The sequence below is a fragment of the Myxine glutinosa genome, chromosome 13 (assembly GCF_964187855.1).
Source record: "Myxine glutinosa chromosome 13, kmMyxGlut1.1, whole genome shotgun sequence".
In the NCBI taxonomy this organism is placed as follows: Eukaryota; Metazoa; Chordata; class Myxini; order Myxiniformes; family Myxinidae; genus Myxine; species Myxine glutinosa.
In genome coordinates this window covers 29,694,981-29,722,147 of record NC_136273.1, presented here as the reverse complement: position 1 = coordinate 29,722,147, position 27,167 = coordinate 29,694,981, and the positions used below count along the sequence as shown (strand labels likewise).

Here is a 27,167-nt window from a genome sequence, read left to right as displayed (position 1 = left end):
TCCGAATACACATTCAGATCTTCACCAAAATCGAATCTATTTGTCCTTGTCAGACACCCAAATAATGATCTTTACCTGCCTGGCATTGTCTTGTCTGCTTACCTCATCGCTGCATATCTCACCACCCCGAGACGGCTGGACCCTTCTCTCCTGTGTCACACGCTCCAACAATACCCCATGCATTACCTTATCCTCCGGTATAGCAGACACTACCTGTCCCGACTCCAATGACCCGTTTTATCGGTTAACAATACGCTTCCATGTTCCCGCCATCTCCCGCTCCCGCAATACCTTGGATGCATATACTATAATCTCACGAGTAAAGGATCGATCGTGTTAAAGGTGAAATTAAATGTTCCAGCGCCAATGAAACATGCACGCAAAAGATCATTTTTAAAAACGCTTTAATAATTCAATACAGTTTGAGGCGGTGTATACGTACCGAATCCAGGTTGATGGCTCGGACCGTGGTGATCAGCACTCGAACCGACCACGAGAAGCGCAAGCGGTAATAATAACATTCCCCGCATGATTGCTCGCCTCATGCGGTGTCCCCACAAGATAAAGAAGTCGTAAGTGAAAAAAGAACAAGAAAAAAGAAATGGAACTAAATATTTAAATTAATAAATCGGCGCCAGAGCCCAGAACAGAAGTGGAGGGTGAGGGGGAGACCGGAGATGGGGAGGTAGGTGATGGCTGACTGAAGGAAGGAGAAAGAGGGTGAGCAAGAAGCGAGCACCGAACAACCCTTATTTAAACAAAAAGTCTGTTATCCGTTAACTTTGATCGCATCAGTTGCGTTGCTTTGGCTCACGGATCAGAACGAAGCCCATTTTGGTCGCGTCAGCAAATCCTCCGACAATCGAGATGAAGATTACATTTCAACCTCGTGTTAATAAAAGCTGAACCGACGACACAAAATGACTTGTCGTGATAGGTCAGCATATTTGTAATCAGACGTCTTCTTCTTCCGTTCGCTTAAAATAACGAAAACGGTTTAAAGACTAGACCGACAGCTACCTCGCCGCCAAATATCGTCTGAATCCGTCCACAGGTTTTTGAGACATCTTGTTCACAGACAGACAGGGGTGAAAACATAACCTCCATTCACAAAATGAAAATTGATGATTTTATGCAGCCTTGACCTTTGACCTTTTGATTTGAAAACCAATTTGCTTGTAGCTTTTGATTGGTGAACCAATTGACTGACCCAATATGCAAATTGTTCAAATTTCAGGTCAATCGGATGAAAATTGACGATTTGATGTGACGCTGACCTTTTCAACGAAATTATTGATTTGCCTTCTCCATATCTTATTATAATAGAGCAAACGTATATGGTTATGTATGTCGTTATGTTTATGTGCGACGATAACGTCTTCTTGTTCTTCAAAAAAATAACCACCCTCTTAATTAACCCTCTTAATTGCGTTAACACTGCTGACCCCTCAGACCCCTCAGACCTTTAACGGTTTATATATAACCCCTCAGACCTTTAACGACCCTTTAATTCCCCCAAGACCCTTCAGACCACCAAGACCCTTGAAGACCCAAAAATACCCCAACGACCCAAAATACCCGTCAAGGCCCTGAGGCTCAAAAAGACCCTGAATACCCAAAAACCCACAACACCCCGAAGACTCAAAACACCCCGAAGACCCAAAACACCCCGAAGACCCAAAACACCCCGAAGACCCAAAACCCCCCCTGAAGACCCAAAACACCCCCGAAGACCCAAAACACCCCGAAGACCCAAAACACCCCGAAGACCCAAAACACCCCGAAGACCCAAAACACCCCGAAACCCAAAACACCCCGAAGACCCAAAACACCCCGGAGACCCAAAAAACCCCGGAGACCCAAAACACCCCGGAGACCCAAAACACCCCGGAGACCCAAAACACCCCGGAGACCCAAAACACCCCGGAGACCCAAAACACCCCGGAGACCCAAAACACCCCGGAGACCCAAAACACCCCGGAGACCCAAAACACCCCGAAGACCCAAAACACCCTGAAGACTCCAAAGACCCTTTAGACCCAAAAGACCCTTAAATACCCCCAAATAACCAAAACACCCCCAAAGACTCTTAAAGACCCAGAGGAAACAAAAGACCCTTTTCGACCCAAAAGCCTCTGAAGACAACGAAGACCCAAAACACCTCAAAGACCTAAAATACCCTTAAAGGCCCAGAGGATCCAAAAGACACTGAAGACCCAAAACACCCCGAAGACCCAACACACCCCGAAGACCCAAAACACCCGAAGACCCAAAGCACATTGAAGACCCAAAACACCCTGAAGACCCCAAAGAGCTTAAATACCCTTTTGACCCAAAAGACCCTTAAATACCCCCAAATAACCAAAACACCGCAAAGACACTTTAAAGACCCAGAGGAAACAAAAGACCCTTTTAGACCCAAAAGCCTCTGAACATACCGAAGACCCAAAACACCTCAATGACCCAAAATACCCTTAAACGCCCAGAGGATCCAAAAGACCCTGAAGACCCAAATGACCCTGAAGACCCAAAACACCATGAAGACCCAAAAGACACCAAAATGGTCAAAGCTGCCTACCCTTCTGAAACGATGTGTGGTGGAGCGCACCGAGTCACGCTAGTTCTCCTATTTAAGCTTTGATCAAAATTTCATGACAAAACTCAAATGGTAAATTGATATTTCAGGTCCGTTGGATGAAAATTGCTGATTTTAGGTGATGCTGAACTTTAACCTTCTCACCATTTGACAATTATTAATTTGCCTTCTCCGTATCTTACTATAATTCACCAAATGTCTGTCTGTCTGTCTGTCCGTCTGATCCCAGGTACCGCAAAAACGGCTGAACCCATCGGAACGAAATTTTGGGTGGGTAATCCTGGGACCCCCTGGAGTAAAATAGGTTGTATTGTTTTTCCAATTTTTTTTCCAATTTTTCCAATTTCCAATTTTTCCAAACGATGGAATAATATTTACCTATATGAACAGTGATGTGGCTTTTTTTGAAATTCTACAAATACTGTTTAGATTTTGATGATTTGCATGTGATATTATTTAACGAATGTTTATATAAATCGTTTAAAATTTAAAAAGCCTTCAATTTCTGATATTTTGCCTTTTAATTTGGGCCTCCCAATTGAAGCCCCGCCCATAGGGTGGGTACCGTTGCTAGTTATCATAATAAAGCTTTGGTGAAAATTTGATGACAAAACTCAAATGGTAAAAAAGTTATGGCCTGGACAGACACACAGACACAGACAAGTGATTGCAAAATCCCATCTCCTGCTGCGCTGGGGACGGGCTAACAAAGATATTTGATGCAGGAGGTAGCTATTCTGCCCATCATGCCTGCACAGCAACACCACCGGAGTGTGTTCACTGTTCAGTTATCTAAAATGGGAGGGACTGAACATAAAACAATGGTAAAATGCGATTGTTCTACAATGGTAAAACACACATATATATATATATATATATATATATATATATATATATATATATATATATATATATATATATATATGTATGTATATATATATATATATATATATATATATATATATATATATATATATATATATATATATATATTAGTATCTGTAATCTGGTTCTCCAACCTAATGAGCGGACAACATGACGTCATCGCCATGCACGTGCATGGCGATGACGTCATGTTGTCCGCTCATTAGGTTGGAGAACCAGATTACAGATACCATTATTAGTAACTCCCAACCGCAACCAGGTCGACTCCATATGATGAGTGGATACCAGAGATAACGTCACCGCGTGGCAGGCGGTGCGTATCGCTCCCAGCAAGGTGCAGCAGCAGCTGTATGGGACACCTTACTGGCGGTTCTCCACTGATGATATGAAGGTCGCATAGTGACTGATATATATATATATATATATATATATATATATATATATATATATATATATATATATATATATATATATATATATGTTAGCCATTAGGGTTTAAACCCCATGACTCAATTGATCATAACATCTGAAATTATATATCGTGCTTCTGAAAACTGATTTGAACTCAGCTGCAGGCAGAGGCGAGTGGACAAAATGTGGTTTCGAGGCTCGACGTGCAGGGTGGATCCTTAGCCCAGTAAACAAGTCCTTGAATGTATGTGCCAAACAGTAGATAATATGCTCGCGACCCACGTACAGGGAAAACATGTCGCCAAACGCCTCCTTCACGAAGGGAATAATTAATTATATATCTTTGTAGTTTCTAGTATGTCTCCTAAATCAAGGACGTAACCAACCTTGGAAAGAAATATAGACATTACACATCCTTTGATTGTTGTGTATTCAGCATGTGTATTCAATCATTATCCTATGCTTACATCTTTTTTGTCTAAGTTTGGCCTTCTGTAGGAAGGGACAATGGGAGGTGTTGTCGTTATGGCCCAGTTTTGCTATGTCTTTAGCGCAGATTCTTGTCTGATATTTTGCTATATATGAAATGCCTTTTCACTTATTTTTCAGCGAGTGTCTTGAGAAATTGCCCGCTGCGTGTTAGGCGGTGCATTCTTGAGCCTCGCTCCACACTGTGTGTTTGTAATCGATTTTATTAAACATTGTTGCTCTGATTCTTCTTCTTCTTCTTCCTTCCCTTGAGGTCTTCGACCGACAATTTTGGTGTCAGGAGTGGGATCATCCAGGTGTGCAGACGAGGTGGACCCTCACGTTCCAGGTCGGGAAGGAGGCCTGCCGGCATCTAATTTGGTGGGTAAGCATTTTTGCACATCGAAATTGAAGCCTCCTGCCTTGCTTTGGACGTGTGGACCTCTGTCGGCTGTACTACCTGGCTTGCATTCCGAACCATATTTAGTTTAAACCAGAGCAGCAGTGGGTAATGAATCGATTATACAGGGCGCCCGAGATAAGGAGGGATATCCCTCAGGTAAGCTTCCTGCGTGGGAAGCAGGTAGACCCATATGTGGGTGATAGATAATAGGTGTTAAGTTACTCCGGCGTGAGAACTGCGTTTAAGGTTAGGGATCGGGGGGCGACCCGATCTTAGGACTACCAGGAGGGACTAGCCCAAGAAAGGTAGGACGATGAGTATTTTAAGTTAAGCTACGCACTGGATGTGTTGGAGTGAGCACAGGTATGTTGTGTGCTGAGTGGAAGCGGTGCTGCATTGTCGAGCATGCTTCCAAGGAAGACTTTGGGATGCTAGAGTTGGAAGCGTTTTTGTTTTGTATCTCAAGGGAGATATTGGTTATTTCTTATATGTGGAAATAGAAAATGTTTATGTGATTTTTGGAGAATAAAGGGTCAGTCACATGGTATTTGTGTATCAGGAAATGAATGATCTGTCATTGCAGCGTGTATTTGTGTTTATTGTGTGTGTGTCATTGATGTGTGTCATTGATTGACAAGGGGTTCCCCAAATTGCCTACGGGCGTTGGGCAATCCGGATGAGTAAAATTGGCAGGGAATAATGAGTATGTTATGGAGAGCATGTGTAGACAGGGCTTTAAAACAAGTGTTCAATTACATCCCCACATTAACGGCTCTCCAAATGTAGCAAGGGAGAATGGGAGTGAAAGTCAAAAATGATAGGCTGTCAACCGACTGGGTGTTTATTCAACGGCATGGCCGGGGCTTGTATTTGGCCGACTTGGGATGGCAGAATGCGTTGAATGAAGGCAAGAATGACATGTGATGCTGACATGAGTCCAATCGGAAGGATGGATGGTTATGGTTTCACCCGGTCTGTTTATCTGTCTGTCTGTCCGGACACAGAGCTCTTGGGGAGAGCCAGAATGGGTTGGGGTGACCAAGATGAATGTGGACAATATATTAATTGTTTGCCATTGTGAAAATTTGCCCTCGATTTGGGACGAAGACATATGGCATTTGCTGTCCGGCTCATTGATACTCCTATGTGATGCGGGGTATGTGTGTGGTGATGGTGTCTGGGGCCTCGGGATTTGCCCCTGCCTATTTGCCGGTCTGTCTGTCTGTCACATTTGACCCTCAGAAAAGGTTTTGTGAAAGGGGTTACACTTGATGGGCCAACTTATAGACAGGAACATGGAATTTGTACAGAATGCAGGCGATAACCCACCTGTGTCTATCTCTGTGTGTGTGTGTCCGTATTTGTCTGGCTTTCTGGCTGTCCATGGAGTCATGTCTCTGAACACTGATTTTGAGGGAGTTGCAGGCGTGATGGAGTTGCAGGTGCGGACCAAAGCGGTGTCCGCGGTATCTACTGGGGGTCGAATGTCACTCCCTCAGTGTCTGCAGACTTGTCGTTCGGCAGTGTCGAAAGACAGGTTCGATTGTCGGTCTGTCTGCGTGATTTTCGGGTCTCACTCTGAGTATATGGTATATACTCTGAGTATATGGTCGTTTTCTGTTTTGTGCTTTAATGGTGGTTGATTTGACTTCCCTGAAAGGGGGACAATAAATATTTGGTGTTAGCTGTTGTCATTTCGGATGTTTGCAGTTGTAATGTGGAGCCAGTCTGTCTGTCCAACTGGGTGTGTCTGACTGCGTCTGCAGATATGGATCAAGGAGGAGCAGTGTCTGCGGCGTCTGTTATGGTGTTGAATGTCATTTACTGTGTCTGCTGACGTGTCGTGTGACTATGGGGACTATGATGATGTGTCCTGGCGGGAAGAATCGTGGCAGCCCACAGATTTGAATGGAATGGCCTCTGTGAGACCATCCTGTTAGTACGTTGGGGATTCGTCTGTCTGTCTGTCTGTGAATGGAAATTGAACTGGACTTCGACAGAAGGCAGGTGGGTGGTCACCTGCTGTGAATTGTGGTGGAACATTTGTGACGTCCCCTAATACGAGGGGACGAATTGATTTGTAAATGTGTTGTGCAGGTACTTTCTCTGTAGGTAACCAAATTCTACCTGGGATAAGTTCAGGTGGAGAGGGGAGTTGTCTCTGATGCCTTGCTCCACGGGGCAGTACTCTTGTTGTCAAGTCTCATGTAACCTTGGTTAACGTATATCTACGGACAAGAGCTGCACTTTATTTTAGTAAGTGACTGGGAAAGTTTGTTTTAAAAGGTGCCAGCGGAGTTGTTTTGAGTTATGGAGGTCACAACTCGCTGGAACCTCTTTGTTTATGTTTGGCTGACTTACATTGGCTAGTGTATGGGAAAGGGGGACTGAAAATGCTTTGATTTTTTCGTGGATTGCCCATTGGGCATGTTTAGGATTTAATAGAGTGGTGGAGTTCTGTGAAATATGATGACGTTGTCTTATGGACACTTTGTGAGTGGCTAGACACGTGCCTGAAAGGGGAAATTGTATTCATAACTCATGTGGGTTGTGTCTGAAGAAAAGGTTTAAAAGGAAGTGTGAAGAAGGTCATGGAAAGTGCAAAGATGATTGGATTGGAAAGTCGAATCAGATGGATTACTTGTCAATGACAGGTGACTGCAGGAATTGATGAGAAAGTGGAGGAAAAGGTTATAAAAGTTAATGGAAAAGATAGGAAATAAAGAAAAGTGGTTAGTTATGGACTGTTGTTTTGTGATAAGAAGGTGATTGGGGGCTGGTGAAGATTGGATCACGGCTCTGCAGACCAGGTGAACAGAACTCCACCAGGTATATGGGAATCACATCAATTAAATTATTGCTCAAAGGGAGGTGATAGAGCAAAATGAAGAAGATTGTCATGGGGACCGCAAGGCTAACCCCGCTCTTGCAGGGAAATGGCTCTGGGAGGCTAGTTGTTGTTGTTTTAGTAGACTCTAGGTTCTAAAACCTAAGGCAAAATGCATAGGAGGGTAAAGTTGGTGATTGCGGATGGAGATTAGCTAGAGAACTTGGAGACGATTTCGTTATTTTTCAGATAATTTTTCCAGTGGGTTTATACTGGTGTGAAATTCGCGTATCTAGGAAGGAAGGGAAAAAATGTCCAGGTATTGATAGGATAACAGTGAAATTTTGAAGTGAAGTGAAGGATAACAGTGAAGTGTTAGTGTGTTCGTTGCGATTTTTGGGAATGGCAGGGTACTGTCGTACATGGATAATTGACTATGCGTTACTAGCAAAACCTCTGTATGAGGCGACGAAAAACGACCAGCCACGGATGGTGAATTGGACGGACAATCGAATACGCTGCTACGAAGGACTCAAACGAGCCCTGATAACGGCCCCAACTTTGGGCCTTCCCGATTATAAAAAGGCCTTCACACTTTTCACCCATGCAGTAGGGGGATTCGCGCAATCCGTGTTAACTCAGACTCATGGAGATAAGGAACGTCCGGTAGCCTATTTCAGCAAAAAGCTTGATGCGGTAGAACAAGGCTTTCCGCTGTGTTTACAAGCCGTGGCGGCTGCCCGATACGCAGTTGAGCGGACGGCCGATAGAGTAATGGGACATCCGGTCCTTTTACAGGTACCGCATTGCGTCCATACACTACTACAACAGCGAAACACACAGCATCTCACAGCCACTCGACTGATGCAAACAGGGCGCTAAAGCGACTGCCCAGACAGACGATCCGACATCCGCACCTACAGAGTTCGATGTAATACAATTACAAGCCGCGGCCTCAAACGTAGAACATCAAGATTGGATTAAATTGGGAGCTCAGCGCCCCGCGGAAGGACAAATGTGGACGATTAATGACAAACCCGTGGCACCGCGAGCTTTATTGCCATGGTTGGCACGCATGGCGCATCAAAATGGCCATGTGTGCCATAGGGGGGTGATGAGGCAGGTCACTTCCACCTGGGCAGCACCAGGCCTTTCGACTGTGGTTACCATGGTCTGTCGCTCGTGCGCTATATGTCAACGGCATCGGCGCCAGTGGATATGGCAGCCCTTGAATTACCTATCATGGATGACATGCTTTTAAAGTTTTGCATAGGTCTCTCCCATGTAGCGCGCAGCTTACATGAACGTGTTCGGGAGGCCCTGCCGGAGCCAGCAAGCAAGCCTATCCACACCTTCGAGGCAGGAGATTACGGGCTGGTGAAGCATTTCACCCGTAAGACTGCGCTCGAACCAAGGTGGACGGGGCCATACCAAGTTCTTCTGATCACACCAACAGCGGTGTTTTGTGAGGGCAAGTCGTCCTGGGTACATGCCACACATTGTAAGTTGGCCATACCCACAAACACAGACACCTCAAACGCACCACCACAGATCGAGGATGCTGCACCACCGCTTGTTAGGGGTGGCAATCACACTTAGTTTAATATACCGCTTTGCCAGCACTGGGGACATGAGGGCATGGGCGAACACGGAGACATATGCATATGGCGACCAAACCATGAAGGTCTACCGGCAGAGAGTTATCTGGGGTCAGAGGATAAATATACCCTGCTGCCATGTAAAGGAAGACGTATGGACACGGATAATGTGGAGGGTGTTGTACACAGACTCACATGGAAGGAAGACAGGTTTTGCTGCCCTCAGTCGTTTGAAGCAAGCGCCACGACAAGGCGGCGCACCAATAGTAAACATGGCCAGGGCGGGTTACAAATGGGGAAAGGACTCGAACAATTTAACCACGCATGTATTACTGAACAGCGGCACTACTCTGTTACTACAATGTGAATTCATGACGTCACAGAGCTCCCCCTACGACTATAGGCCACCATGCATCTCACACATATTAATTCCGCACCCACGGATCGAAAGCAAGAAAAAGCCAAAGGAAAATACGTATTGGACAGTGACCCGTGCAATGGCGAAGGTACAGAACCGATCACGGTGTTGGGTGTGTATGCATTTTCCCCACACCAGTACGACAGGGATAGAAATGGTAGTGCTGCCCCTGTCCCTACGAGATATGTGCTCAGGACCCTTGCGTACCCCATGTCTGACCACAACCTTGGAACTGATAGGCCCAAAATCCCCAGCAGTGTGTTCCCGGGAGTTTCGATATACCCCACCCATTAAGCAGGCTTTGTTAGACAAACCACCTGATCCAGTCTGGGTGACAGAGCAAAAGGAACGGGTGTGTCTTATAGGAAAGGGACACGTTCAGATGGGAACCTCGGAATGTACCCATACCCTGCCATCCGACACCAGAGGGAGAGAAAAGGGAGGCCCCCTTGTAATAACCATAGATGACCAAGCCCAGCATAACGTAACCAAGCTAACCATATCTTGGGGAACACCAAGCGCCACCCGCGTTGAGATCAGTAAATGCATGGCCTCGGCCCTTATCCCACCCCATGGAGTAATGTTTATTTGCGGAAATAAGGCATATCCATACCTACCCGAACAGTGGGGAGGGACTTGTTATCTGGGATCCATTTTTCCCAAGGTAAATTTGGTAAATCATGTATTATTATTAGATGTAGGGAAGATGATTAAAAGGAAGGTATTTTTGGAAATTGGTGAAAGTAAATATGGCATTTGAATTTCCAGACACGACACAGGAAATGCGGCTATGAATAAGCCAACCATCTGAGAGATAAGGTAACTAAATGCCAATTGGTGGGACGGGGGGCTAGGAATTTGATCATGGTGTGTGTAAGAAAGTATTTTTCAGGATGGACGATGAAGAAACCGCCGTCAGAAGACCATGATCTTGACCACAGAGGCCGTCGACCTGAATGGGTCCTTCAACAAGGCAGATGTGACCGGCGCTTCAGAATTTTGTATTGATTTTTGTGATGACTGTGATACTTGTGTTGAAAATCCCTTGTGGGAACTGGCTGCTGCCTGTATTGATGTTTGTGATGACTGTGATACTTGTGTGGTACACCCCTTGCGTGTACTGGCTAACGCCTCTTATGTATTATGAATGATTGGCGAATAGATAGTCTCGCATTAGTAATGGAACGAATTGGAAACGAAACCCGAATCGCAGAACTATAATTGGAAAACGAATTAGTGCATATGCGAACGATGGTGATGCAGAATCAAGTGGCTTTGGATATGTTGTTGGCAGAAAAGGAAGGAGTATGTGGGGTAATCGATGAACCTATTGATGCTTGGGATTCTGAGAATGATTATGATTTTAGTTGGGATGATTATACCTGTGATTTAGAAAGTGTAGGTTCTTTTAAAAGTTATTGCTATTATGCCAGCAGTGAGGAGCGGATAGCAAACATGTATCCGGGATATCCGGGAGAACCACCCTCACCACCACTTACACCACCCAGCAATCACATGTACAAGGCTTGATGGCATTGGACGTCGATTGTTTGCCCTGATTCGCGAGGACCACGCCTGCATAAGGAGGGCCCCTAATCTGGCTGGCAACTGGGTCGCACCTACGCCGTGACGAGGGTGGATTCGGAATCTGGCCGGGCGGCAGCAATCTCCTAACCAGGCGCCGTCGTCGCGAATTATGGCTAACAATTTATGCGTTGAATGTTAGACGACCAGTTAGGGCCGGTATCTCTCTTTGAGCATACGTGACGCTATGTCGTGTCTGGCATGTGACTAAATTGGGATGCTGACCACTGGAGTATACGGTGTCTTTCCAAGGAGTTGTCTTGTAAAGACAAAGGAAGGAACTGTTAGCCATTAGGGTTTAAACCCCATGACTCAATTGATCATAACATCTGAAATTATATATCGTGCTTCTGAAAACTGATTTGAACTCAGCTGCAGGCAGAGGCGAGTGGACAAAATGTGGTTTCGAGGCTCGACGTGCAGGGTGGATCCTTAGCCCAGTAAACAAGTCCTTGAATGTATGTGCCAAACAGTAGATAATATGCTCGCGACCCACGTAAAGGGAAAACATGTCGCCAAACGCCTCCTTCACGAAGGGAATAATTAATTATATATCTTTGTAGTTTCTAGTATGTCTCCTAAATCAAGGACGTAACCAACCTTGGAAAGAAATATAGACATTACACATCCTTTGATTGTTGTGTATTCAGCATGTGTATTCAATCATTATCCTATGCTTACATCTTTTTTGTCTAAGTTTGGCCTTCTGTAGGAAGGGACAATGGGAGGTGTTGTCGTTATGGCCCAGTTTTGCTATGTCTTTAGCGCAGATTCTTGTCTGATATTTTGCTATATATGAAATGCCTTTTCACTTATTTTTCAGCGAGTGTCTTGAGAAATTGCCCGCTGCGTGTTAGGCGGTGCATTCTTGAGCCTCGCTCCACACTGTGTGTTTGTAATCGATTTTATTAAACATTGTTGCTCTGATTCTTCTTCTTCTTCCTTCCCTTGAGGTCTTCGACCGACATATATATATATATATATATATATATATATATATATATATATATATATATATATATATATATATATATATATATATATTGTTGCGAATATGGAATTTGGCCTCCATATCCACTTGTAAATATTCCCCTATTTCCCCAATACTCCCCAACTATCCCCAATCCCCCATTCCCTAGTCCCATTGTCTGTAAACAACACTGTAGAACCGACCTTCCCCTATTTCCCCCATTAAATGTCGCACCCAGGTTCACCGCATCTCACGTAGACAACTATAGGACATCTTGCTAGTTATTCTTAGTCTATGTCAGTTAAGGACTCGTTTCCATTAATTCTGACTCTTCGTTGCACCAGAATGTGATTGTATGGCACCAGTAGTGAGTTTAGGACCTCCCCATACCTCCCCGCATCTCTTCCCCATGAAGAAACTACAACAACAACAACAGCAGAGGGGGGCGGCGCGGCGACGGCGCGGGGAGTGTGCGTCCTCACACCGGCTTGGTTAGCCGCCATTGCCATGTGCGCCCACGGGGTTACCACGAAGGGGCTGGCTGTCAGCTCCTCGTCAGGGGCGGAGCCCGGTAACCCCCCGCAGCCAGTAAGAAGCAACGGGCCGATTCCATCTGGGGCGGAGCTAACAAGCCGAGGGCGTGTCACTCCCCGCCGGATATACGCAGCGACTTACCGGACGTGACGTAAGATGCGCCCCCAGCTTGAAGAAGAGACAAGTCGCGACCTCCGAGCGCTGAGCGACCTCCCCGCATCTACAAGTGTGTCTAAGTGCCTATCTTTCTATGCTGTCCCTCTCATTCCTGTAATCAAACCTTCCGCAATATTATAACCTCCTCCGGAGGTCTTGAGAACTGAACCCTTGGTGTCGTGTCATTTTAACCCAGCCGTTGTGTCCTTTTCCTCAATTGATTTAGCGTAGCGCGATTAGTCAACGTTCGAGTATAATCGGGTAACTTGTGCGGACACGGCGGCCATTCCGCTCGGCCCACCATAACATCAAAGTCGTGTCTGTAACAATATATATATATATAATCGTTAGATTAAATAAGACGCGGACGTAGCTTCAGGACGTCGATCTTTAATTGTCGACAAGCTTTCGACCAACAAAGTTCTTCTGAGTCTACAAAAACAGTAGGCATGTATATCAGTCAAGTGTGTATGGTGATATGTGTGTGAGATGTGTGATGTGAGTAAAAAATTGCATACAGAAGGAAGAGCCACGCCAAAGATATATATCTTCCTTCTGTATGCAATTTTTTACTCACATCACACATCTCACACACATATCACCATACACACTTGACTGATATACATGCCTGCTGTTTTTGTAGACTCAGGAGAAGACCTTTGTTGGTCGAAAGCTTGTCGACAATTAAAGATCGACGTCCTGAAGCTACGTCCGCGTCTTATTTAATCTAACGATTATATATTCAATACAAATGAGACGCCCTGCTCGTACTTTGGAGTTTCTACTATTTCTTACAGTTATATATATATATATATATATATATATATATATATATATATATATATATTGTTGCGGATATGGGATTTACATCCATCCATATCCGCTTGTAAATATTCCCCTATTTCCTCATCCTTCCCAACTATCCCCAATCCCCCATTCCCTAGTCCCATTTTCTGTAAACAACACTCTGTAGACCCGACCTTCCCCTATTTCCCCCATTAAATGTCGCATCCAGGTCCACCGCATCTCACGTAGACAACGATAGGACATCTTGCTAGTTATTCTTAGTCTATGTCAGTTAAGGACTCGTTTCCATTAATTCTGACTCTTCGTTGCACCAGAATGTGATTGTATGACACCGTTAGAAAGTTTAGGACCTCCCAATACCTCCCCGCAGCTCTTCCTCATGGAACAACAACACCAACAACAACAACAGCGGCGGCGGCGCGGGTAGTGCGCGTCCTCACTCCGGCTTGGTTAGCCGCCATTGAACAGGTGCTCGACGGGGTTACCACGCAGGGGCTCGCTGTCAGCTCCTCGTCAAGGGCGGAGCCCGGTAACCCCCCGCACCCAATAGAAGCGACGGACCGATTCCGTCTGGGGCGGAGCCAACGAGCCGAAGGCGTGTCACTCCCCGCTGAGCATGCGCAGGAAGAGGGAGGTGACGTCAGATGCGCGCTGGACTTGAAGGAAGAGAGACGCCACCTCCGAGCGCTGCAATACCTCCCTGGATCTACTGGACCGTGTTTGATCCTGTCCCTGAGCCAAGGTGCACCTTGTGCTATCAATCGACTGCCTGTCCTTCCCTGCCAGCAATCCCTGTGTAAGTCAGTCTTGTCCCGTTTGTCTGTGGTCTGTCGGGGATAAGATAAGACTGTGTCTAAGTGCCCATCTTTTCTGTGCTTTACCTCTTACCTTGTAATCTACTCCTTTTCTCCACCACCAATTATATCCTCCTCCGGAGGTCTTGAGAACTGTACCCCTTGTGTCGTTTCATTTATCCCAGCCGTTGTGTCCTTTCCTTCATTGATTTAGCATAGCGCGACTTAGTCAACGTCGGGTGGAATTGGGTAAACTGTGCGAACACGGCGGCCATTCCGCTCGGCCCATCATAACATCTTAATAAGTCGTGTCCGCAACAACTGGTGTGAGGAGTGAGATCGGACCCGAAGCGCGCTTCACGCGCTCGAAATTATTAACGGCGAAATTTGATTTTGTTTTACAAAAATAAAAACCCGAATTTTGAAAGTCGCGCTATGGCAGATCAAGACGGCTGGGTTCCGGCAGAGGAGAGTGAGGCAGGGTCGATCCAGGACCAAATTGAGGGACATGAGGAGAGCGAAGCAGTGAGGGCGGCAGGTTCGCAAAATGGCGTCCTCGCGCACGAGGTTGCGGGCGCGCAAAATGGCGCCTCGCACATGGCTCCGGCGGCCGCACCCGCTGCACAAGTGGGAGGGATGGCCCAAATGCAGGCCCTCATGGAGCAATTTATGGTACAAATGCAGGCGTCCCTCAACCTGCAGAGTGAGCAAATGAGGGCTCAGAGTGAGCAAATGGGGGTAATGGGGAACCGGATGGATGCTCAGGGTGAGCGATTGGAGGGCCAAATGGGGGCCAATAGCCAACGGTTAGAACAAAGGATGGGGTCCAATAGCGAGAAATTGAGGGAGGACATGGGGGCCCAGATCGGAGGGTTAGGGAGTAGAATAGAGGGGTTAAAAAAAAGTATGGAAGGCAAATTGAGGGACATGAGGGACCAAGCGGAAAGGGAAGTTAAACAAATGGGGCAGCAGATAGAGGGGGTCAGAATGGGGGTAGAAACTAAATTGGATGCTCACAGGGAGGAAATGGAGCAGATGAGGGTGGCATCTGGGCAGGAGATGCAGGTGATGGGAGAAGAGATCAGAAGAGGTGTGAGTGAGGAGGTCGGAGGAGTGCGCGAGGAGGTGAGGCACTGTGAGGAGCGCATGGAGAAGGAGGTGAGAAAGGGGACTGTAAAATTGCAAGGTGGTATAGAGGAGTTGACGCTGGGAGTAGAACAACTGACAGTGGGACAAAAGGAGTTGGGGGACCAGGTAAAGAAGAACACAGCGGTAATAGAGGGTTTAAAATCGACACAGAAGGAGATGAAAAAGGACGTAGGGGTAATTAAAAAAGAGTGTCAGACGGTACATGAGGACCTGACGAGGAAAATGAACAAGGTGGTAGAGGTGATGGAGGTTAAAGAGCGGGAGGTGCGGGAGCACATAGAAAAAAATAAGGTGGAGTTAGAGGAAGAACTTAAGGGGGCGCACGAGGAGATGAAGGAGGTGAAGCAGAAATTAGAAGAAGTGGAAGAAGGGGTGAGCGAAATTAAGAAGTGACGGAGAGAGGATAAGAAAGAGATAAAGGAGGAAGTAAAAGAATTGGTCCAAAGTCTGTGTTCGGATCGTGATGATGTGCTCATTAACCGGATGAGGGATTCGCAGGTGATGGAGGAGAAGCGAAGAGAAAGAGGACCCGGTGTAAGTGGTGACCAATATGGTCGTGCGTATGATGCGCCAGGTGATTTAATAAGCTTGGGGGTCGAGATAGACCCGGATGTTCGTGAGAGGCCAAGAGTGAGGTGTATGGCTGGTCCGGAGGGTATGGAACGAGGCTGCGAGCGAGAGGGTCCGGTGATGGGAGAGGTGCGAGGTGTGGGTGAGCAAGGTTGTGGTGGTATGGAATGGGTAGCGGGTTGCGGAAGTGTGACCCATGCATCGACACCAACAGGGGTAGTTTTTAGAGGGACAGGGGAGGCACGAGAGCCCCTTGGGGGTAATGTACTGTGGGGGCCCGGCCGGTTCGGCCCCGCGCTGACCCCGCAAGGGGCGACGCACGGGGTCCGGCAGGTGGGCAACGACTCGCATACGAGGTGGTCCCACAAGGTCCCACTCGCGCCATATGACGGCAAGAGTGATCTACGCGCGTACCTGACGCAGTTTGACTGTGTGTGTAAGGGCAACGGTTGGGGTGAGGACGAAGGTGGAGTAGACCTGGTGGCCGCATTGCGCGGCGCGGCGGCGGAGGTGCTGACGGCATTACCACCGGGTGCTCTCACCCTGCCAGCCCTCCGCGACGCCCTAATTAATCGATTCGGCATTGAACAGCAGAGCGAGCTTGTTAAAGCTCAGCTCGCGCTGCGAAAACGCAAGCCCCAGGAAGCCATCGGGGAACTTGCCCACGACATTCGCCGCGCAGTGGGGATCGCACATGCTAGCATGGCAGCGGATTCCCGGGAAAGCCTGGCGCTGGACCATTTTATCCAGGCCCTCCCGGATATTGAGCTCCGGCAACAGCTCGCCATGTGGCGCCCGCAGACTCTGAGCCAGGCGGCTGACGCTGCGGCCCATTGGGAAGCAGCGAGGCCCCTGGCCCGGGGGAGCGAGCGTCACGCAATGGCGATCCGCCAGGTGGGACCCCCGGTGGAGGGCGGACCCCTTAGGGGGCCCGCCCCCGACATGAGTCCTGACCTGGCGGGCATGGTCCGGAGGCTGGTGGACCAGCGCCTGGCGGAACCTGGACCATGGCAGGCGGCCCCGGAAGTGGCCCGCGGTGGACCACGAGCGGGTAATCCAATTCGGACCTTCGGGGGGGGAAATTAGGAATTCCGGAGACAAGCACCTTATCAGGTGAGGTGCTATACTTGCAACCGTCTGGGTCACCTGGCGCGGCACTGTCGAGCCACGCGCCGGGATGATCCCCGGCGGTTGAGGTCCTTAACTCCGCCCAGGGGGGAGCGGGTTAGCCGACCCCAGACACCCCCCCGCCAGACCCCGGGAAACTAGAAGGCCTTACACCGGCGAGCAGGCGCCCCCGTGGATTGCCTCGGCTTTAGATGCCGAGGCGGGACCCAGTACCTCTGAATAAGGGGGGCTTATTAGTGCCAGAGGACTGGGGGATTGATGAGCGATGGGCCCGGTGGGTAAGGGTGGCATCTCTGCCACCCTTCCCATGAGTGGGGCAAATGCGCTATAGTTTATGGGGTGTATGGCAGTGAAAACTAGCCCGGGTGGGTTAGGTTATATTGATAGGGATCTAGCGAAGATGACATTAGGTAACGTTAAGGTTAGTTAGTGACAATGATACCTGTAGTGGGGACGCAGGTAGATTAGAGTGGATGATAATGACGAGGGAGCGCAATAGTTTAAAGGGACGACTGGGAAGCGCAAGTTTCAGAGGGGAGTAGTTAGATGAGATGATGCTGTGTGAGAACTGGGCAGGTGTGTGGAGCAGTGTATGAGTAGTGAGTGTTGTGGATCAGCGCGAATGCGCTTAGGGGAGAGAAGGGTGCAGGCGGCACCAAGTATGAGTGCACAGGTGTGCAAGGACAGGTGTGTGGAGCAGTGTATGAGTAGTGAGTGTTGTGGATCAGCGCGAATGCGCTTGGGGAGAGAAGGGTGCAGGTTGCACCAGGTGTGAGAGCACAGATGTGCAAGTACAGGTGTGTGGAATACATAGAGTATTGGAATGAGTGGTGTGGGGAGAGTTGGAGTAAGTGGTACGGAGTGGTGTGCATGGTGCGAAGGTGTGGATGGGGGAAGCGTGGACCCCTTTCACGAGTACCCGGGGCGGGTAGTGTAAGTGTTAGGTAGAGGGTATAGGTAAATTGTGGTTGGATATTGGCATTTGTGGTGCGGTTGCAGAATGGTATTGTGGATGGGTGCATTAGTGTTGTGGAAATGGCTGGGCGTGTGGCCTGTTAGTGTGTGTAGTTGGTTTGGGCACTCCACCACTGTGAGGATGTCGGCCAGGTGAGGCCGCAGGTGGGCTCTGGGAGCCGTTGGTGTCGGTGGGTGCCTGGGGATCCCGGGTGTGGATCGGGCGGCCCGTGCCGGAGGGGGCACTGAGGAGGTGGGAGTGCGAGAGGGCCTTCCCCAGTTAGTTAGGTTAGGGTGAGGAGCAGGTAAGCTCGGGTGGCAACTACAGTGGTGGAGGTGTGCAGGTGGGTAGGCCTGCTGGGAGAGCTACACGTCACAGCCCAGAAATTGTGCGAGGGCACCGGGAGATGAATCGGGGGAGTGAGACCCCAAATTGAGAAGCACCACAGTTTGGTCAATGGGAATTGGTTTTTAGAACCCATAGTGTAAGTTGGCCAATGGATTGGCAGGGAAAGACCCCGGGTAATGTAAAGTTGTTAAAGTCATTTAGGAAATAGTTAGGATTGATGAACCTGTCGCACCATACGCAGCCACTTACCTGTGGTGATGATGACTCCACACCTGTGTTCCTTTGTTCTGTGTTGCAGGAAATGAGAATTGCTGTGTGGATTTGTGAGACGCATCACGACGTGGATGAGACATTGGGGTGATTCCATCTCTCCCTCCTTAGGAGGGACTGATGATGAATTGGTGATGGCAAATTTTGATGTTGAATTGGAGATGGCAAATTTTGATGAGAGTTGGAAATGGCAAATTTGATTGGTTAGGAGGGAGAGAAGACGAATTTGGTTTATGGGAGGAACGGGGAAGACAGTAGGGACGTTTGTGGATGTGTAAAGTAGATGTTTATGGGTAGTGTTGTGTTTTGTGGATACAGTAAGGGGTAAGGGAGGGGCAATGTAGGTTACCTGGTGGGGGGGGGGGGGCGTACGGTAGGAATGTACCTGTCTCACCTGGTTCCCATGTGCCCCTAGTGTGCATTACCTAATATTGCGTGCACTTTTGCGCCCTTACCACCTTACTCACTTGTTTTCTTTTGTCTCCCACCTCCGAGGATCTGGCTTTGGGGCAGAGAGAGAGGAGAGAGAGGTGCTGGCTCTGCAGTTGTGGGCCTGTACTTTCGCTGCTTGCTGCCTGGATCGATACACCATATGGACCGCAATTTTTGTGGCCGCCCACCATGGACCGCAGTTCTTTAGCGGGCAAGCACCACCCGTGGATGGACCTCTGGGTCAACGTGGCACCTATGCCATAGAGGTGAACCACTTATAGTTGGCCCCCCTGACGGCCACAAGTCAGAAATGGACGCGGTTGGTGCCTTTCTTTATTCCTAAAGAAGCCAGAAGGCCAAGTACACCACATGAAGGCAAGACCAGCGGCAGAACATCGGCCGGCTGCGACACCACCGGTGACTATGAACACTTTATTGGTGCACCGGATGGTGCTGACTGTGTGTATGGGGTGGTGCTTTTGGTGCTTGGACGGGGTGCTCTGCACATTATTAAAGGCCGTAGGGCCACAGGGCACTCGTGGGTTGGTGTATCGATGCTGGCATGCGTGCTCTCTCTCTATGCATAACATCTGCATGTGTTCCTCAAAGAACAGGTCCTGGATCGTAGTGTAAATATCAGTGTAGTCTTGTATAAATGATGCTCCCTACCGGCTGTATGTTTAGTTTGAGGATTCTTTCCGCGATTCGGTTATCCTGTGGGTGTGTTTCTGTGAGGAGCAGGGTGCAACGTCGCAGGGGGACATATTTACTCATTTGTGAACATCTGTAAAACTGTCGCACTCAGGGTTGAGTTAATAGTAGAGGGAACTACATCTGACTGCCACACTAACGTAGGTAAAAATTTATCGGGTCGGGACGCCCCGAGGTAGAGAAGGGTGCAATGTTGCGGATATGGGATTTACATCCATCCATATCCGCTTGTAAATATTCCCCTATTTCCTCATCCTTCCCAACTATCCCCAATCCCCCATTCCCTAGTCCCATTTTCTGTAAACAACACTCTGTAGACCCGACCTTCCCCTATTTCCCCCATTAAATGTCGCATCCAGGTCCACCGCATCTCACGTAGACAACGATAGGACATCTTGCTAGTTATTCTTAGTCTATGTCAGTTAAGGACTCGTTTCCATTAATTCTGACTCTTCGTTGCACCAGAATGTGATTGTATGGCACCGTTAGAAAGTTTAGGACCTCCCAATACCTCCCCGCAGCTCTTCCTCATGGAACAACAACACCAACAACAACAACAGCAGCGGCGGCGCGGGGACTCCGGCTTGGTTAGCCGCCATTGAACAGGTGCTCGACGGGGTTACCACGCAGGGGCTCGCTGTCAGCTCCTCGTCAAGGGCGGAGCCCGGTAACCCCCCGCACCCAATAGAAGCGGCGGACCGATTCCGTCTGGGGCGGAGCCAACGAGCCGAAGGCGTGTCACTCCCCGCTGAGCATGCGCAGGAAGAGGGAGGTGACGTCAGATGCGCGCTGGACTTGAAGGAAGAGAGACGCCACCTCCGAGCGCTGCAATACCTCCCTGGATCTACTGGACCGTGTTTGATCCTGTCCCTGAGCCAAGGTGCACCTTGTGCTATCAATCGACTGCCTGTCCTTCCCTGCCAGCAATCCCTGTGTAAGTCAGTCTTGTCCCGTTTGTCTGTGGTCTGTCGGGGATAAGATAAGACTGTGTCTAAGTGCCCATCTTTTCTGTGCTTTACCTCTTACCTTGTAATCTACTCCTTTTCTCCACCACCAATTATATCCTCCTCCGGAGGTCTTGAGAACTGTACCCCTTGTGTCGTTTCATTTATCCCAGCCGTTGTGTCCTTTCCTTCATTGATTTAGCATAGCGCGACTTAGTCAACGTCGGGTGGAATTGGGTAAACTGTGCGAACACGGCGGCCATTCCGCTCGGCCCATCATAACATCTTAATAAGTCGTGTCCGCAACAACTGGTGTGAGGAGTGAGATCGGACCCGAAGCGCGCTTCACGCGCTCGAAATTATTAACGGCGAAATTTGATTTTGTTTTACAAAAATAAAAACCCGAATTTTGAAAGTCGCGCTATGGCAGATCAAGACGGCTGGGTTCCGGCAGAGGAGAGTGAGGCAGGGTCGATCCAGGACCAAATTGAGGGACATGAGGAGAGCGAAGCAGTGAGGGCGGCAGGTTCGCAAAATGGCGTCCTCGCGCACGAGGTTGCGGGCGCGCAAAATGGCGCCTCGCACATGGCTCCGGCGGCCGCACCCGCTGCACAAGTGGGAGGGATGGCCCAAATGCAGGCCCTCATGGAGCAATTTATGGTACAAATGCAGGCGTCCCTCAACCTGCAGAGTGAGCAAATGAGGGCTCAGAGTGAGCAAATGGGGGTAATGGGGAACCGGATGGATGCTCAGGGTGAGCGATTGGAGGGCCAAATGGGGGCCAATAGCCAACGGTTAGAACAAAGGATGGGGTCCAATAGCGAGAAATTGAGGGAGGACATGGGGGCCCAGATCGGAGGGTTAGGGAGTAGAATAGAGGGGTTAAAAAAAAGTATGGAAGGCAAATTGAGGGACATGAGGGACCAAGCGGAAAGGGAAGTTAAACAAATGGGGCAGCAGATAGAGGGGGTCAGAATGGGGGTAGAAACTAAATTGGATGCTCACAGGGAGGAAATGGAGCAGATGAGGGTGGCATCTGGGCAGGAGATGCAGGTGATGGGAGAAGAGATCAGAAGAGGTGTGAGTGAGGAGTGCGCGAGGAGGTGAGGCACTGTAAGGAGCGCATGGAGAAGGAGGTGAGAAAGGGGACTGTAAAATTGCAAGGGGGTATAGAGGAGTTGACGCTGGGAGTAGAACAACTGACAGTGGGACAAAAGGAGTTGGGGGACCAGGTAAAGAAGAACACAGCGGTAATAGAGGGTTTAAAATCGACACAGAAGGAGATGAAAAAGGACGTAGGGGTAATTAAAAAAGAGTGTCAGACGGTACATGAGGACCTGACGAGGAAAATGAACAAGGTGGTAGAGGTGATGGAGGTTAAAGAGCGGGAGGTGCGGGAGCACATAGAAAAAAATAAGGTGGAGTTAGAGGAAGAACTTAAGGGGGCGCACGAGGAGATGAAGGAGGTGAAGCAGAAATTAGAAGAAGTGGAAGAAGGGGTGAGCGAAATTAAGAAGTGACGGAGAGAGGATAAGAAAGAGATAAAGGAGGAAGTAAAAGAATTGGTCCAAAGTCTGTGTTCGGATCGTGATGATGTGCTCATTAACCGGATGAGGGATTCGCAGGTGATGGAGGAGAAGCGAAGAGAAAGAGGACCCGGTGTAAGTGGTGACCAATATGGTCGTGCGTATGATGCGCCAGGTGATTTAATAAGCTTGGGGGTCGAGATAGACCCGGATGTTCGTGAGAGGCCAAGAGTGAGGTGTATGGCTGGTCCGGAGGGTATGGAACGAGGCTGCGAGCGAGAGGGTCCAGTGATGGGAGAGGTGCGAGGTGTGGGTGAGCAAGGTTGTGGTGGTATGGAATGGGTAGCGGGTTGCGGAAGTGTGACCCATGCATCGACACCAACAGGGGTAGTTTTTAGAGGGACAGGGGAGGCACGAGAGCCCCTTGGGGGTAATGTACTGTGGGGGCCCGGCCGGTTCGGCCCCGCGCTGACCCCGCAAGGGGCGACGCACGGGGTCCGGCAGGTGGGCAACGACTCGCATACGAGGTGGTCCCACAAGGTCCCACTCGCGCCATATGACGGCAAGAGTGATCTACGCGCGTACCTGACGCAGTTTGACTGTGTGTGTAAGGGCAACGGTTGGGGTGAGGACGAAGGTGGAGTAGACCTGGTGGCCGCATTGCGCGGCGCGGCGGCGGAGGTGCTGACGGCATTACCACCGGGTGCTCTCACCCTGCCAGCCCTCCGCGACGCCCTAATTAATCGATTCGGCATTGAACAGCAGAGCGAGCTTGTTAAAGCTCAGCTCGCGCTGCGAAAACGCAAGCCCCAGGAAGCCATCGGGGAACTTGCCCACGACATTCGCCGCGCAGTGGGGATCGCACATGCTAGCATGGCAGCGGATTCCCGGGAAAGCCTGGCGCTGGACCATTTTATCCAGGCCCTCCCGGATATTGAGCTCCGGCAACAGCTCGCCATGTGGCGCCCGCAGACTCTGAGCCAGGCGGCTGACGCTGCGGCCCATTGGGAAGCAGCGAGGCCCCTGGCCCGGGGGAGCGAGCGTCACGCAATGGCGATCCGCCAGGTGGGACCCCCGGTGGAGGGCGGACCCCTTAGGGGGCCCGCCCCCGACATGAGTCCTGACCTGGCGGGCATGGTCCGGAGGCTGGTGGACCAGCGCCTGGCGGAACCTGGACCATGGCAGGCGGCCCCGGAAGTGGCCCGCGGTGGACCACGAGCGGGTAATCCAATTCGGACCTTCGGGGGGGGAAATTAGGAATTCCGGAGACAAGCACCTTATCAGGTGAGGTGCTATACTTGCAACCGTCTGGGTCACCTGGCGCGGCACTGTCGAGCCACGCGCCGGGATGATCCCCGGCGGTTGAGGTCCTTAACTCCGCCCAGGGGGGAGCGGGTTAGCCGACCCCAGACACCCCCCCGCCAGACCCCGGGAAACTAGAAGGCCTTACACCGGCGAGCAGGCGCCCCCGTGGATTGCCTCGGCTTTAGATGCCGAGGCGGGACCCAGTACCTCTGAATAAGGGGGGCTTATTAGTGCCAGAGGACTGGGGGATTGATGAGCGATGGGCCCGGTGGGTAAGGGTGGCATCTCTGCCACCCTTCCCATGAGTGGGGCAAATGCGCTATAGTTTATGGGGTGTATGGCAGTGAAAACTAGCCCGGGTGGGTTAGGTTATATTGATAGGGATCTAGCGAAGATGACATTAGGTAACGTTAAGGTTAGTTAGTGACAATGATACTTGTAGTGGGGACGCAGGTAGATTAGAGTGGATGATAATGACGAGGGAGCGCAATAGTTTAAAGGGACGACTGGGAAGCGCAAGTTTCAGAGGGGAGTAGTTAGATGAGATGATGCTGTGTGAGAACTGGGCAGGTGTGTGGAGCAGTGTATGAGTAGTGAGTGTTGTGGATCAGCGCGAATGCGCTTAGGGGAGAGAAGGGTGCAGGCGGCACCAAGTATGAGTGCACAGGTGTGCAAGGACAGGTGTGTGGAGCAGTGTATGAGTAGTGAGTGTTGTGGATCAGCGCGAATGCGCTTGGGGAGAGAAGGGTGCAGGTTGCACCAGGTGTGAGAGCACAGATGTGCAAGTACAGGTGTGTGGAATACATAGAGTATTGGAATGAGTGGTGTGGGGAGAGTTGGAGTAAGTGGTACGGAGTGGTGTGCATGGTGCGAAGGTGTGGATGGGGGAAGCGTGGACCCCTTTCACGAGTACCCGGGGCGGGTAGTGTAAGTGTTAGGTAGAGGGTATAGGTAAATTGTGGTTGGATATTGGCATTTGTGGTGCGGTTGCAGAATGGTATTGTGGATGGGTGCATTAGTGTTGTGGAAATGGCTGGGCGTGTGGCCTGTTAGTGTGTGTAGTTGGTTTGGGCACTCCACCACTGTGAGGATGTCGGCCAGGTGAGGCCGCAGGTGGGCTCTGGGAGCCGTTGGTGTCGGTGGGTGCCTGGGGATCCCGGGTGTGGATCGGGCGGCCCGTGCCGGAGGGGGCACTGAGGAGGTGGGAGTGCGAGAGGGCCTTCCCCAGTTAGTTAGGTTAGGGTGAGGAGCAGGTAAGCTCGGGTGGCAACTACAGTGGTGGAGGTGTGCAGGTGGGTAGGCCTGCTGGGAGAGCTACACGTCACAGCCCAGAAATTGTGCGAGGGCACCGGGAGATGAATCGGGGGAGTGAGACCCCAAATTGAGAAGCACCACAGTTTGGTCAATGGGAATTGGTTTTTAGAACCCATAGTGTAAGTTGGCCAATGGATTGGCAGGGAAAGACCCCGGGTAATGTAAAGTTGTTAAAGTCATTTAGGAAATAGTTAGGATTGATGAACCTGTCGCACCATACGCAGCCACTTACCTGTGGTGATGATGACTCCACACCTGTGTTCCTTTGTTCTGTGTTGCAGGAAATGAGAATTGCTGTGTGGATTTGTGAGACGCATCACGACGTGGATGAGACATTGGGGTGATTCCATCTCTCCCTCCTTAGGAGGGACTGATGATGAATTGGTGATGGCAAATTTTGATGTTGAATTGGAGATGGCAAATTTTGATGAGAGTTGGAAATGGCAAATTTGATTGGTTAGGAGGGAGAGAAGACGAATTTGGTTTATGGGAGGAACGGGGAAGACAGTAGGGACGTTTGTGGATGTGTAAAGTAGATGTTTATGGGTAGTGTTGTGTTTTGTGGATACAGTAAGGGGTAAGGGAGGGGCAATGTAGGTTACCTGGTGGGGGGGGGGCGTACGGTAGGAATGTACCTGTCTCACCTGGTTCCCATGTGCCCCTAGTGTGCATTACCTAATATTGCGTGCACTTTTGCGCCCTTACCACCTTACTCACTTGTTTTCTTTTGTCTCCCACCTCCGAGGATCTGGCTTTGGGGCAGAGAGAGAGGAGAGAGAGGTGCTGGCTCTGCAGTTGTGGGCCTGTACTTTCGCTGCTTGCTGCCTGGATCGATACACCATATGGACCGCAATTTTTGTGGCCGCCCACCATGGACCGCAGTTCTTTAGCGGGCAAGCACCACCCGTGGATGGACCTCTGGGTCAACGTGGCACCTATGCCATAGAGGTGAACCACTTATAGTTGGCCCCCCTGACGGCCACAAGTCAGAAATGGACGCGGTTGGCGCCTTTCTTTATTCCTAAAGAAGCCAGAAGGCCAAGTACACCACATGAAGGCAAGACCAGCGGCAGAACATCGGCCGGCTGCGACACCACCGGTGACTATGAACACTTTATTGGTGCACCGGATGGTGCTGACTGTGTGTATGGGGTGGTGCTTTTGGTGCTTGGACGGGGTGCTCTGCACATTATTAAAGGCCGTAGGGCCACAGGGCACTCGTGGGTTGGTGTATCGATGCTGGCATGCGTGCTCTCTCTCTATGCATAACATCTGCATGTGTTCCTCAAAGAACAGGTCCTGGATCGTAGTGTAAATATCAGTGTAGTCTTGTATAAATGATGCTCCCTACCGGCTGTATGTTTAGTTTGAGGATTCTTTCCGCGATTCGGTTATCCTGTGGGTGTGTTTCTGTGAGGAGCAGGGTGCAACGTCGCAGGGGGACATATTTACTCATTTGTGAACATCTGTAAAACTGTCGCACTCAGGGTTGAGTTAATAGTAGAGGGAACTACATCTGACTGCCACACTAACGTAGGTAAAAATTTATCGGGTCGGGACGCCCCGAGGTAGAGAAGGGTGCAATGTTGCGGATATGGGATTTACATCCATCCATATCCGCTTGTAAATATTCCCCTATTTCCTCATCCTTCCCAACTATCCCCAATCCCCCATTCCCTAGTCCCATTTTCTGTAAACAACACTCTGTAGACCCGACCTTCCCCTATTTCCCCCATTAAATGTCGCATCCAGGTCCACCGCATCTCACGTAGACAACGATAGGACATCTTGCTAGTTATTCTTAGTCTATGTCAGTTAAGGACTCGTTTCCATTAATTCTGACTCTTCGTTGCACCAGAATGTGATTGTATGGCACCGTTAGAAAGTTTAGGACCTCCCAATACCTCCCCGCAGCTCTTCCTCATGGAACAACAACACCAACAACAACAACAGCAGCGGCGGCGCGGGGACTCCGGCTTGGTTAGCCGCCATTGAACAGGTGCTCGACGGGGTTACCACGCAGGGGCTCGCTGTCAGCTCCTTGTCAAGGGCGGAGCCCGGTAA

At 49.6% G+C, this 27,167-nt stretch overlaps 1 protein-coding gene and 1 long non-coding RNA gene across 2 annotated transcripts in view; one reads left to right on the top strand and one right to left on the bottom strand.

The window, feature by feature from the left end:
* LOC144888625 (uncharacterized) overlaps positions 1-1,076 on the bottom strand; it is a 76,743-nt gene extending 75,667 nt beyond the window's left edge. Inside the window, exon 1 of the mRNA XM_078767230.1 lies at positions 443-1,076. Within this exon, the coding sequence (XP_078623356.1) occupies positions 443-545 (103 nt within the window). The 5' untranslated portion in view covers positions 546-1,076. The remainder of the gene's footprint in view (positions 1-442) is intronic.
* Positions 1,077-8,863: 7,787 nt separating this feature from the next.
* On the top strand, positions 8,864-12,117 carry LOC144888624 (uncharacterized). The gene is made up of 2 exons (XR_013621175.1): positions 8,864-9,091; positions 10,375-12,117. It is a non-coding gene; the product is annotated as an uncharacterized LOC144888624 (long non-coding RNA).
* The last annotated feature ends 15,050 nt before the right edge of the window (positions 12,118-27,167 follow it).